Source organism: Podarcis cretensis, assembly GCF_951804945.1.
Source record: "Podarcis cretensis genome assembly, chromosome: 6".
In the NCBI taxonomy this organism is placed as follows: domain Eukaryota; kingdom Metazoa; phylum Chordata; class Lepidosauria; order Squamata; family Lacertidae; genus Podarcis; species Podarcis cretensis.
The window spans coordinates 52,103,573-52,116,411 of record NC_137175.1 but is presented as its reverse complement, the minus strand read 5'-3'; the positions used below and the strand labels follow the sequence as shown (position 1 = coordinate 52,116,411).

Here is a 12,839-nt window from a genome sequence, read left to right as displayed (position 1 = left end):
GGAATGGTTTAAGGAAATGAGTGATAGCTAGTTTTACTCAATGTCTACTCTGAGCAAAACCCAGACTCACATATAGGAAAGTGTTTTACACCAGGTCAGTCCATCTAGCCCAGTATGGTCAACAAGGATCGGCAGAGGTTCTTTTGGGTTTCAGACAGAGATCTTTCTCTACCTTGCCTGGAGAGGCCAGGAACCTGGGACTGTCAGCATGCCACTGTGCTATAGCCCTTCTCTACTGGAAGGAGAACCTGCAGGCAGGGGTATTGCTGAACCCCAGGGTTTTTGCAGTAGGCTCTGGATTGCCTACTCCTTTGCCTCTTGGGGGGGGGGGACTTTTAAAAAACCAGTTTGCATATAGGACAGCTGGGCACACTGCAGAGTTCACTACCGGTGAACCAACTACCTTAGTCACCCGCTACCTTAGTTTCCCATAAATATCTATACATTTAAGTTAGCATATGGAGATTGAATGCAAATTTATGTCATGAACCATGTATCCAGCAATATGCCTGCCTAAAGGTTTCCATTTACTTATTTATTTATTTATTTAAATTTGCATACTGCTCTCTACCTGTAGGTCTCAGGGCAGTTCACAACACAAAGTTACAATATACAAAGCAAAAAATTTGTAAGAAAAATAATCAAAGCACAAAATATATGATAAAAATAATCAAAACAATAAACAGTTGTGATGTACAGTATAGACACTAATAAACAATACATTCCCCAACAAAAACCCCTAAACAATGCTCCAGCCCACCCACAAATACAAATAGAAAAATCCAAATTAACATATAACATTTAAAAACAATTTAAAACAACGCCACCCTCCCAATAAAACAGCACCCATCCAAGTTAAAACCACATCCCCGTGAAAACAATAACTTTAACACAAGGGGGCTGGCTCACACCCTCGTTCCACCCCCACAGTGGATAACTCCCCTTTGCTGTTGCCCCCTTTGGTGTTGTGCCCCTTTCAGGGGCAGCCTTGCCAAGGGTGGCCCCACCCCCAGGCAGGCAGGCTTCATAGGGCTGCCCCAGCACTGATCTTCCACCTGGGACCTCAAACCTACCATCTTGTCATAGTTCTTGGTATTCTCTGAGTGTCAGAGCTACTTGGCCAAGGCATGGCTACAGAACACACACACATCCAAGGGTGGCAAGGAGAAAGAGGAACATTGGCTCTCACAATCAAGCCTTCGACACCAGTCCAGGCCCAGTGCTAGATAGCTGTATCCTAAGCAGACTGTGGTGCTATATACAGGCCCCTGCAGAGCGGCAGGCGGCAGTGTACAGTTGCCATTGACCTCAGAGGGCTAAGCTGCCTGTGGGGCAAGACCTACACTGTCATGCCAAGAACTAGACTCAAGCCTGGCTACACACACACACACACACACACGTACATGTCTCAGAGCTGTCTCTTTACAGCTCTGAGTTCTTCTCAGCTCTGTGACTGGCTGGGCTTTTTGGGATGCCCTACAACAGGTGGGTGCAGGCAGAAGTCCCTATAAGGCCAGGGGTGTGTGCCAAGCCAAGACTTAAATAGCTCAGCAAGGAATACTGTATGTGAGCACTGTGAATGAGTTGTTATGAAATCTGTTTGGGCCCAGGATGCCTGCCTCTGCAGACTCCAGCAAGACTGTAATCCTGTGCCAGGTATTACTGCCTCCAAGGAGCCAGGCCAGGCTGAAAGCACAGGCGCTGAGCCCGCACTGGGCTTGGGAGGGGCTGCCTGTGGCCGGCGGAGGGGGGGGCAGAAGCGGGTGGAGTCTCCTTCACCGCAGGAGTAAGAAAAACTTGAGCCCTTCCTGGCTGCCTTTCCCTCTTGGCGCCCGGCTGCTTGCCCAAGCGCTGTGGGGTCTGAGCCCATCTGTGAGGCAGCCCCCTCCTTCTAGTGCTAGCTAATTGAAAGGGAGGGCAGCCAACAGCTGGATGCTGCTAATGAGGCCTCATTAGGCGAGGTCAGGCTGAGCTGGCTCTTTCACCACACTGAGTGCCTGCTGGGCAAATGGGAAAGGGTTGTGTCACTATTGGATGCAAAGCGGAGCAAGAGACCCCACATGCTCCTTCAGCCCTGCATCCCAGAGTTCTCTCCATTTCCAAATAGAATTGGGAAGTCAGGGCGGGGATGTCAGAGTTGGGGATGTTGGGGAGGAGCTGTAGCTCAGTGGTAGAACATTTGCTTTGCATGCAGAAGGTCACAGGTTCAATCCCTGGGAAAGGCAGGAGGGGGGATCTAGGTGGGCCCAAGGGTCTGACTTGATCACAGAATTGTAGAGTTGCAAAAGACCCTAAGGATCTTTGCAAGTAGATAAATAGGTAGGTAAATGGTGTTTCCATGCTCTCTGGCTTATGTCACTGTGTTTCATTGCTCCAGAAGTGGTTTAGTCATGCTAGCCACATGACCTGGAAAACCGTCTGTGGACAAACGCCGGCTCCCTCAGCCTGAAAGCAAGATGAGCCATAGTTGCCTTTGACTGGACTTAACTGTCCAGGGGTCCTGTAGTCCAGCCTCCTGCAATGGAGTAATATGCAGCTGCCCCAAACAGGGGTCAAACCTGCAGCCTTGGCATTGTCAGCACCATGCTCTAACAACTGAGCTATCCAGATGTTGCTAAATGATATACGGCAGCTTTCCATGTTGCTGTGCATGCAAGTCTCAGCTTCAGGTAAGCCAGATCCCTGCCCTGGAGCTGTTTGCTGCATCTCTACCAGAAGGTGCTTATAGCTGGCTCCACAGGCCAGTGGATATAATGGGAACCATTTGCATGGAAAAGGTACCCAGTTCAGTCCCCAGCATCTCCAGGTAGAGATGGAAAAGTGTTCTGGCTGAAACCTTAAAGAGTTGTTGCTAGTTGAATGTAGACACTACGCAGCTAGCTAGACCAATGGCCTGGCTTTGGTATATGGCAGCTTCCTAGGTTCTGGTTCAGTGGGATCTGAATACTGAATGCTGGGAAGGAATGAGCCACACTTGGAAAATGAAGTACATACGTGCCTCACAAGAGCAATTCCACATAGGACCCTTGGAAAGCAAATGGATATGGGCTGTACGGCAGGGATAGACCTCCAGGCTCATTTTGCTTGGTTTAGTCATGCTGGCCAAATATATCCTGACACTGCCTTGCACCCTCCAGCTTCATTTGTTTGTAGCCTGAAAGCATGTGGAATTTGCTGGGATTCCATGCTCTTTCTTCGTTCCCTCTGAGTCTTTACCTCATTCATGTTTGTTCATCATTTACCAAGTACACTTTCTGCAGTGGTACAAATAGCCTCAGGGGAAATGCTTTGAGCGAGAGGAGTTGCATGCTGCTTTTCACAGCAGTTCTGCCCTGACCCAATCTTTAATGAAAACCAAAGCACTGGAAGATCTGACCGCAGATCTCCCAGATAACATGATGAGCTTTCCCTGTGTACTGTAGGTTATCACTTCTTAGGAGGAGCCACCTTTTGTCCATGAGAGTGGAGACTAGGCTGCATGTGCGCCATACATTAAAAGTAGCTCATTAAAGGTGCTGGGAATCGCAGCTCTGTGAATGGATAAACTATGGTTCCCAGGATTTGGTGATGGTGGGGTGTATACAGCCTTAACAGCAGAGGAAATGGGTATCCTAGGTCCTTCTGGGAGTGTGGGCTCCTCTGTGTGTGTGTGAGAGAGGGAGAGATTGCAGCAGTAGAGGGGAGCCATGTGGCTGGGTATAGAATGTTGGCGGGTGCTGGGCAGCGCGGTGCTGGGCACTGGGCAGGCGGGGGCAGCATGGTGCTGGGAGAACTGAGCTGAGAGTAATGCCAAGTTCATGAGGGAGAGGCAAGCACATTACCGCCCCAGTAGCAGCGGGGCTGGATGTGAAGGAGGCAGCAAACAGCCACAGCTCTAGCAACGCCCCAGGATACCGGGAATGAGCAGCCAAGGGGTTCCCTGCCCCCAAGAGCAGGTCAGTGGGGAATCTTCCCTAAAGCCCTAAAGTGAGGGGGGAGGGGAGGGAGCCGTTTTTCCAATGGGGGAGGAAGGATTCATGTGAGTGTGTGAGTGTGTGTGAGTGTTCGAGTTCCACAAAGAAGCGAGGGGGTCCTGTTGCTGCGGCTGCCACAGCAAGTTTAAAAAGGGGGTAAAGGGGAGAAGTTAATGCCGGAGACTCAATGAAAGCTGGTAACCACACTCTCTCAAAGCCTCTTTGTGCTGGCTCCCGGGGAGACAGCGCAAAGAGGTGAGGAATTGCCAGGCTCAATGTGGCTCAGGCATCACTGCCAGGCTGTTTCTCATGAGGGTGGAGATGCATAAAACAGTTTGGGGGCTCCAGCCCATAAACATACAGGAGTGCAGGGAGTGGGGGCTGCTCCTTGGCTGCCATTCCATCCGCTTTATGAAGCCAGAAAGTCTGCACTTAAGGTTGGTTATGGTTGTAGGTGTGAGTGAATAAACTTTTGTGGCTGCACATGTGCATTATCCCCCCTGCTGTGAACTTCAGTAAGGTGGCCTTTTTCTTCTTGAGGCCTCTAGCCCTTGCTTTCTTGTAGTGCTCGCTTCCATCACCTTATGGTCTGTGTTGTCCGGTAGCAGGAAATGCTTTCCAGCACTGCTCAGGCCCTACACCTTTGGGGTCACCATTGTACCCTCACAGCTTATATACATTAAATTACATTTGCCAGCTGGAGGTGTGGGGAGCTGCTGTGTTTCCCCATGGCCTCTAGAGAGAGCCAGAGAACAGTATTTACTGCATGAGGGGCTGTAAAGGCCATGTAGCTATTGGTAACTCCACTTCCTGCACACTTTAGCACAGGGGTGAGGAACCTCTGGCCCACGGACCAAACTTGGCTCATCAGAGGTTCAAATACGGCCAGCCACCCCAGCTGCCCCACACCTGATGTCATATATGATGTTAGGTGCGGGGCAGGTAAGATGCAGCTGCCAATGCACAATCAGGAACCTTGAAGTGCACTCCTTGTTGTGAATTAGCAAGGGAAAACAGCCTTGCCCACCACCAATTTGCGGATCGGAAGCCTGCTGGATTAGCTGCATGTGGTGCTTTAAAGTCATAGCTTTGAGACCTCAAAGCACTGATTCCCTTGTGCAGTCAGGTGATTGACAGGTGGGAAGCCTCACCCACCTGTCAAATTTGGCCTGTGAGACTAGACCAGATCCTGCTAAGGATCTGGCCCATGGAGCCAAGAAGTTTCCCCTCACTTTTCTTAGTAACACCTGTCCAGAACTTTTGATGCTCTGTGTGGAGTAAAGGGGAAGCTTCAAACACAGATGCACTGATTGCTCTGCTGGGACAGTGTCTGTGGTCAGGGGTTTGGACAAGGAATTTATCTGAGCCTTTGAACAGAGGGATTCCTAATGCAGGATCCATGCTCTCAGTAACTTTTTAAAAGTGAAAACAACTAAAAGCAAGAAGAAGAGGCGTCAACAAAGCCGGCCTTACCATTAGACAGAGTGATGTGACTGTCTAATTTACCAGGTGCTGGGGTGCAATGACAGCAGCCCCTTGGGTTCTGCTCCTACTGAGTTCCTAGACCATACCATTTTGTTGTGGACAATGCTGCCTTGTGACCTATCCTGCAACCACAGAAGTAGTCTGCTGCCGTCAGGTATGGTGGACACTATACCATTGCTAGTATTGAAATAAGATTTAAATACTAATCTGTTGGCTTCTGTACATGGAATGGTGAGACGTCATTTTGTCTTTTGCCAAAGGCAGCAAAATGTCTTGCATCAGCCACAAGCAAACAGTACCTTTATATGCATGGCTTTCAACACAAAGTATAGTATAGGGTCAATAGTCATATTTTGGGGGATTTGTCAGCAGTAAAATTAAAAGAGAGGAAATTGAACCTTTTAAAAAATGTATTAATACTGACTTGGTTATACTATCATTTTTACAAGAGATATCAATACTAGCAAGAAACTTCAAATACTGGAAGCCAGCTGCAATTTGTAAGTTCTGCAACTTGGTTTGCGGTAAGGGGAACACAGCATTTTTGCACTTCTAGAAGAAGTCCCACAGCCAGCAAGAATGACTTTAAAAAATGAAAATCACGTTCAGTTCCCTTAGTTTTGGATGTACCAAGGAATATACTATGAAACTTTAAATGAAGTATCAGAATGACTACAAGTACAAAAGAAAAATCAACTCATTAATTAAGATTATTGGGGGTGGGACCTATTACTGGTTTTTTCTCATAGCACCTTGAAACAGGTTTCACCTTTTTAAGAATGACATCTAGGAACTGTCTCTAAAAAAAATGGAACACCAACTTCACCAAATCTCAACACCTGCAAGCAAATGTATTGCTTGCATCACAACCATTGCCATCATGATTAGGATACCCCCTCCTCTCACTTCGGCAAAGACTTCTGAGTTTCCATTGCTACTTTTCTGTGAATCAGTCTTGACTGCACCCTTCTGAAGGCAAGAGCCTAAACCAGGGATGGGGAACCCAGGAGTGGATCTGCTACGAAACTAATGAAGTTTAAATTTCAGGGCCCTTAATCCCAGAGGGGCCCCAGAAGCAACTTTCATCCACATTGCTTTAAAAAAAAAAATGGGTCTAGTAGACTCAATTTGAGTTGCATGGCTCAGATTGATTATTTATTTGTTTTTGTATATATTTCTCAGAGTTTTGAGAGTCAGTAGCATGGATGTTGTAAAGATTGTAAACAACCCAGTGGTTATCCAGACCTAATTGCTGGTTGCAAAGGGGCTCCCATAACAATTCAAGCTTCAGGGCCCTAAAAATTAAGGTCTGCCACTGGGCCCTCCAAATAATTGCTGCACTGCAACTCATCCCTGACCATTGGACATGTTGTCTGGGGTTGATGGGAGTTGTGGTCCAGCATCTGGAGAGCCACGAATTGCCTGTACATGGGCTAAACCTTGACTAAGTTAATCCCACCTACCCAAAATCCTGGATGGTCACAGTATGTGTTATCTCCCAACCTGACTTGTGGGGCTCCGATACTGCAGTCTATTTCCTTGCTGTCGCACTGAATGTGATAGCTAACAAAGCTGATCTATCCCAATTAAAGGAAGTCTGAGGCCAGATGGATTGTGGTTGCAGCTTGTGTATGGGTTGGAGTGAGGAGAGTTGAGTGCTGCGTCCCCGGCTCACTCCTTTATGCCTCTTTTAAAACCTCAGTTTGCCTATTTATTTTTATCCTGCATTTGATGGGTTGATGCATAGATTTAATCAGGTCATATGTTTTACCCTCAGTTGCTTTCTGTAGCAATTTAAGGTTCAGCCTGGGTGCCAGATGGAGTCCAAACCGTTGTTATAGTCAGTGAAGCAGACAAATAATTTCCGTGATTAAAAAGAAGTTTGCTCATCAGTACATGAAGGGAGGGAGGGACATCACAATTGGTGACTTCTTTTGCAGTGTGGAGCAACATTTCCTTTCAGAGGTTTACCCAAAATGAGATTTCTGATTTGATGAACTTGCTACAGATCATACAGGTGGTTCTGTAGCTGCTTTGAGGTCATGGGTTGCATAATGAATTCATCCTGCTCCCAGCTCAAAACTATGTTTGAATTGCACTGGGCCAAATGCAATTCAATGTCACCTTGTAGAGCTGTGCGTGTGTATAGAACTTGTGGTGGCATAAGTCTTATTTTTGGATGCACAACCTCAGTTCCTTATTCTTTTCTACCTGTTTTGGCTATTCTTGGCATGCTGGACAGTGCTACTTTTGACACAAGCCTTTGATTTGCTGCCTCTGTCCATTCAACAGGCTCCCTTTAGTTCAACATCCATTAAACCATACGGTATTTTGAATTAAGAGGGTGGTAATATAAGCAAATAATTTATGGAGGAAATATATAGAATAGTGCTGAGGTGAGCTTACAGAGAAGCACCAGAGTGACAAGAATCAATCTTGAGGCAAGCTGAAAGCCCCATCACAGGGAATGAATTTGAAGAGCAATTTAGGGGTGGCAGATTTGCTCCAAAATATGCTGCCCCTGGACCCTAACTTTAAGAGCTCTAGCCCCTGAACTGGCAGGTGGGAAAGTGCCTGCAAGATGGCACCAAGGATGCACATGGCAAGCAAGTTTGTTTTTTAGTCATCCATCTAGGACAACCTTCCCCAATCTGTGGCCGTCTGGATGTTAGTAGACAATAATGCCCACTCTCCTGACCACGGGCCATTCTAGCTGAGGCTTATGGGAGTTATAGTCCCACACATCTGGAGGGTAGCAGGCTGAGGAAGGCTGATTGATCTATGTAATCTTTTTTCCAAAGTGCCACCACCCTATTGCAATTCCAGAGAAGGATGAGGCGGAGAAAACATCCCACCTAGGAAAGCAGCTTGTCTCTTCCATCCCCGCAATTTATTGCCTAGCACCATTTTGGAAGTGCTGCTTCCTACGCCAAAAGGATTCAAGTTTGGGGGCAAATGAAATGAGAAGCCCCCCCCCCCCCCGTGCTCATACTTGATATGTGTTGGAGAAAGAGAAAATCTATAGAATGATAGTGAATGCAGTCTAAAGGTTGTAGCAAAAGAAGGCAAAGAAAAGAAAAGATAAGCCCTGTCTATCAAACACTGAATAATATTTAATTTGATGCTTGGATTCACTATTCTTAATGTTAACTTCTCACTGGCATAATAATCCACTCTTTCAACATCTCCTGATTCAGGCATCTCCCTCCAATTAAATATACTTTCACATATTGTGTGAATAGCATCTATTATGTTATTTTATTTTATTACACTTATATCCCTCCTTTCTTCTATCATGGGATCCAAGGAGGCATGCATGTAGTTCTCAGGCAATCCAGCCACAAACCTGTTTAGCATCAGCCAAGTGGTGACCTCCTGTGCCTTCAGAACACACCTGGGTAGCAGCACCTCTGCTGGGTGTCCCATGTGACTTTTACTAAAATGTTTGGGCTTCAGACTGAAGCATAGAACCCTCAATAAATTAAGAAAGGTCATCTCCCCTCTGACCCATTGTATATTGAGTACAACACTGATTCAGTGCAATAAAGGTGCAGTATGTGAAGGTGATCATGGGAGCCCTTTGACCAGCAAGGCTGGGGGAATTGGGGAAAGCTTTTCTGGTAATATCTGCTGCTTTCTCTTTTCCTCCTGACTTCCACTAGAATATTTAGAAACACACACGTTGTACAGCTCCTATCCTAGGATGAACATTCTGTACCCAGTCTCTACCCACTGGCACTCCAAAATGATCTTCCCTGTTCCCTTTGGTACTGAGGGCATCATGTTATGAACAGTTTGACTCCAGCATGCTCTAGGCTTCTTGTTGTTGATATAAGCTGAGCAGCTAGTTGTCTTCTTGCCTGCACTGCCCCAGAGTTGGAGGCTTTGTGGGGTAATGAGTGGGGGTCAGGTGAGGCTCCAGTTGACTCAAGCAATGAGTGAGCTGGGATCAAAAGAGGGATTTCCCTTGGCTCCTAGCTAAGCCTTCCTTGCCACCTGGCTTCTAGCCCAGACCTGCTTCTCTTCCTTCATCACCGCAAGGGCAGCATGTCCCTTGGGAACCACTTGCCGGAAGGGGCTGTGCAGCTGACAGGAGCTTCTCTAGCATAAATCCTGTTGCCTGATTGAAGCCTCCTTCTGGAAGCAGCCCAGTGGCCTTACAAGCTCAGCCATGAGGCCCACCAGTTGAGCCAACAGGTGAATTAGCATAAGAAAGGTAGCTCTTGCCAGGGAGTCCTGATGGATGAGCATGAGGTGGTATAAGAACTTCCTTCCCCTTCTCATGCCTATGAAATCCTGCTGTGTCTCTAGGAGAAACCATGGGTGACTCTCTGATCTGTGTCATCACTTGAGTCAAATTCAGTATGTATTTGTACCACATTTGCTATGCAACTGAGGGCTCGTCTACACTTCCGCACTTCCGCTTGTCCCATGCCTGGAAAACATGGGTCTGAGTGGTTTTGCCTATGCCCCACAACTCCCTGAAAGCCTGCTGTTCAGTGCTAAATCAGAGCAAATGTCAATCTGGACAAAAACCCAACTGATGTTTGCTCCAATTCAGCAGTAAAGATTGGGTTTCCCCGAGGGCAAGCAGCAGGGCATGTGGAAGTGTGAATGAGTCCTGACTTGATGGGTGCAGGTAGGAGGATGCAAAATCATGCATGTATGTGAATATAGATGCACACACACTTTTTCTTGAATTCACCAGCATTGTAAGTAAAAAGTGAAGTTTGTGGTACTTTCCCCTTTTGTGCTTTGTTAGAGCAAGAAGAGAGAGAAGCAGGTTAATGGCATCCATGGGGATTCAGGGTAAATGGCTCCCCTAGTTTTGCCACCTCAAACTATTGCTCAGGATCAGTTCCAACATGGCTCCGGCTGAATATGAAAACATTTGCAGCATTTGCTTTTGTCCATTGAGGCATTGGTATTTCCGCAATAGTCACAAATAGTGAGGAAAGGTATAGTACCGCACTCATATGGGGATAGTGGCAGCACCAGGAATAATCTATATTCAGGAGCACACCAGGGATAAAGAGCCTTCCTGGGGAGGTGAACATTTAAAAATGCATTTCCCCCCTCAAGTAACCACAACATTTCAGTAATGGGAGAGAGGCAAGCTAAATGTCTGGAGAATGGTGACTGTTTGCACCCACTCCTGGTGCACTGCCTATGTATGGGCAGGAAATCCAGACTTAACAAACAGCATTTAAGGAGGGCTCACAATTCTGCCTGAGGTAGAATTTGGTAGAAACCTGTGCTTCCACAGCAGACCAAGAACTTGGTAGCTTTCATCATGATTGTCTGGCACGTAAGGTGATACATTTATACCTGCACAGAGGCATCTTGTACCAATGTAGTGTGATGAAATAGCTGCACCATGTCAGTACAGGAGGCCCCTGTGCATGCATGCTGAAACCAAGGACATCACAGATCTTTAAAGAGAAATTGCAGTGTAAAACCACTGAATTCATCAAGAGGTTCAGTGCTATAATTTGTTGACTGAATTGGAAATTTGGGACGTTGCTTATTTGTTTATCGCACTCTGCATGCAACCTAGCTTACAAATGTCAGGGTTTCTGTGTTATCAGCAACAACTGTTTTGTAAATTACCACTGTTAATTACACAATTTATTACTACCTCTGGCATCAAAACCCTCCCCCCCAAATAACCATGTGAAGATATACCTGCAACTTTATGTACTTGATGAAATCAACTGTAGTCCACAAACGTCTCTTTATTAATTTGTTGTCCTTTAAGATGCCACAAGACCCTTTTGTTGTTGCTGCAATAGGCTAAGACAGATGCCACTCTAGAACTGCCAAGTACCAAGTCAGAACAGAAGCTTGGAATCATAAACTGATAATGAAAGTGTGTGTGTCTGCCTACCAGCTTGTTTTAGACTTTTCATTTTTATCCCACATGGACTTTAATTCAGTACTACTTAAGTTATTAAACTGGTGGCATCCGAACCATGATGTCCAAACTAAGAAACTGTGGTTTGAATGATCCCTACAAACCAGGATAGCAGTCCATGGTTTGTTATCCTGCTTGACAGGGATCACTCAAATGATCATTTCCTGGTTAATATATTGTTGGAAACTCTTTCAGGAAATGTTGAATTAAGGAAGAGAAAAGGGAAGAGGCAGGAGTCTGTGTTCTCATAGCTTATTCTTTGGTTTGTTGGACCAGGGTTGTTGTTGTTGTTGCTGCTATTTTTTAATTTACGGATCACTTCCTTATGTCTGATCCAAATGGAATCCTCTTCCACAAGTATAGAAAGGTGTGTGGAACTTTGCCCCCATTCTTCCCCAGGGTCCCATACATGGTTCTTCTCCTATTCTGCCACCCCCCCCCCAGGAGGTTCTTTTGCCCTTGGGTCTGGAGGATGAATGAGCTGCTGGATGCTTCCTGAGGAGGCTTGGCAGGCCTTGGATGGGAATGCGTGAGCAGGCTGTATTGCTGCATGCCCTGGCAATGTGATGAGAGCCTGTTACAGGGGAGTCCTGCTGGCAAAATGGGGAAAAAACAAAATAATGTTAAAAAACAAATTAAAATAACCATGGAGAAACAGTGCTCTTCTATACAGTAACTACCAGCCCTTGTTTCTGGAAAGTTCTGTATAAAAGTATTCAAGTAAGTGACTTTACACATATGTATAGAAAGAATGCCAAACAGAGTAATTAACTTCACCATTGAAAGCTGCATGACCATATATGCTCCTAGGTAGTAGTATAAAGCTGAGGCAAAATTTTGTATAAAATATATAGAATTTCATTGACTTTCATCTGTTTAGTATATACACTTGCTGAGTAAATACATGAATTAGAAAGCTGGAAACTCTGTTTAAAGCACTGATTTAAATCAGCCCTTGTTCTGGGAGGATATCATTATAAATCTTCCCAAACAGTGAAACATTCTGTCTGTGTGCGACAGGTAAAATTGCTGCCACCAATACATGATTTGGCCAGACCCGCCAAATACCTGTTTTCTTGCCAAGACAGTTTTCCTTCATGAAAAGTCAACTGATTTAATTTCTGACCCACTGTGGGAACTAATTCACATGTCTTCCTCTAATAAGGGAATGTGTGGCCCATTCCTGCCCTGCTATAGCCACTGCTTGTCTTGCCTGCCCCAAAATGGCAGGGTTGGTAGTTTCTTCCAGTGGCTGAAGGAAAGGCAATGGTAACGGAGGATTAGCCTCGGTACTCACCTCCCCCTAAGAAGTAGTAACAGAAGCAGTGGAGGACCGATTCCCTACATTTCCTCCTCAGGGAGGTGAAATGAACTAGTCCAAAGTTCCCAAAGAGTGGCTTGATCCTAACATGCTAAGAAGCAGCAGTGTATGCTGGGAGTTGCCCAAGTCAATGGGCTACTTCCATGAGTTTCACTCCAGCCTTCTC

General features: G+C 46.1%; 1 protein-coding gene across 4 annotated transcripts in view; it reads left to right on the top strand.

Moving 5' to 3' along the window:
• Positions 1–12,839, top strand: part of SLC6A9 (solute carrier family 6 member 9) — a 54,680-nt gene that overhangs the window by 23,163 nt on the left and 18,678 nt on the right. Inside the window, exon 1 of one of the 4 annotated variants that reach the window (XM_079980354.1) lies at positions 3,832–3,935. The exons of the other annotated variants lie outside the window; for them this stretch is intronic. Coding sequence (XP_079836480.1) covers positions 3,900–3,935 — 36 coding nt within the window. The 5' untranslated portion in view covers positions 3,832–3,899. Of the gene's footprint in view, positions 1–3,831; positions 3,936–12,839 lie in introns of those variants that run through there. 4 annotated transcript variants of the gene reach the window in all.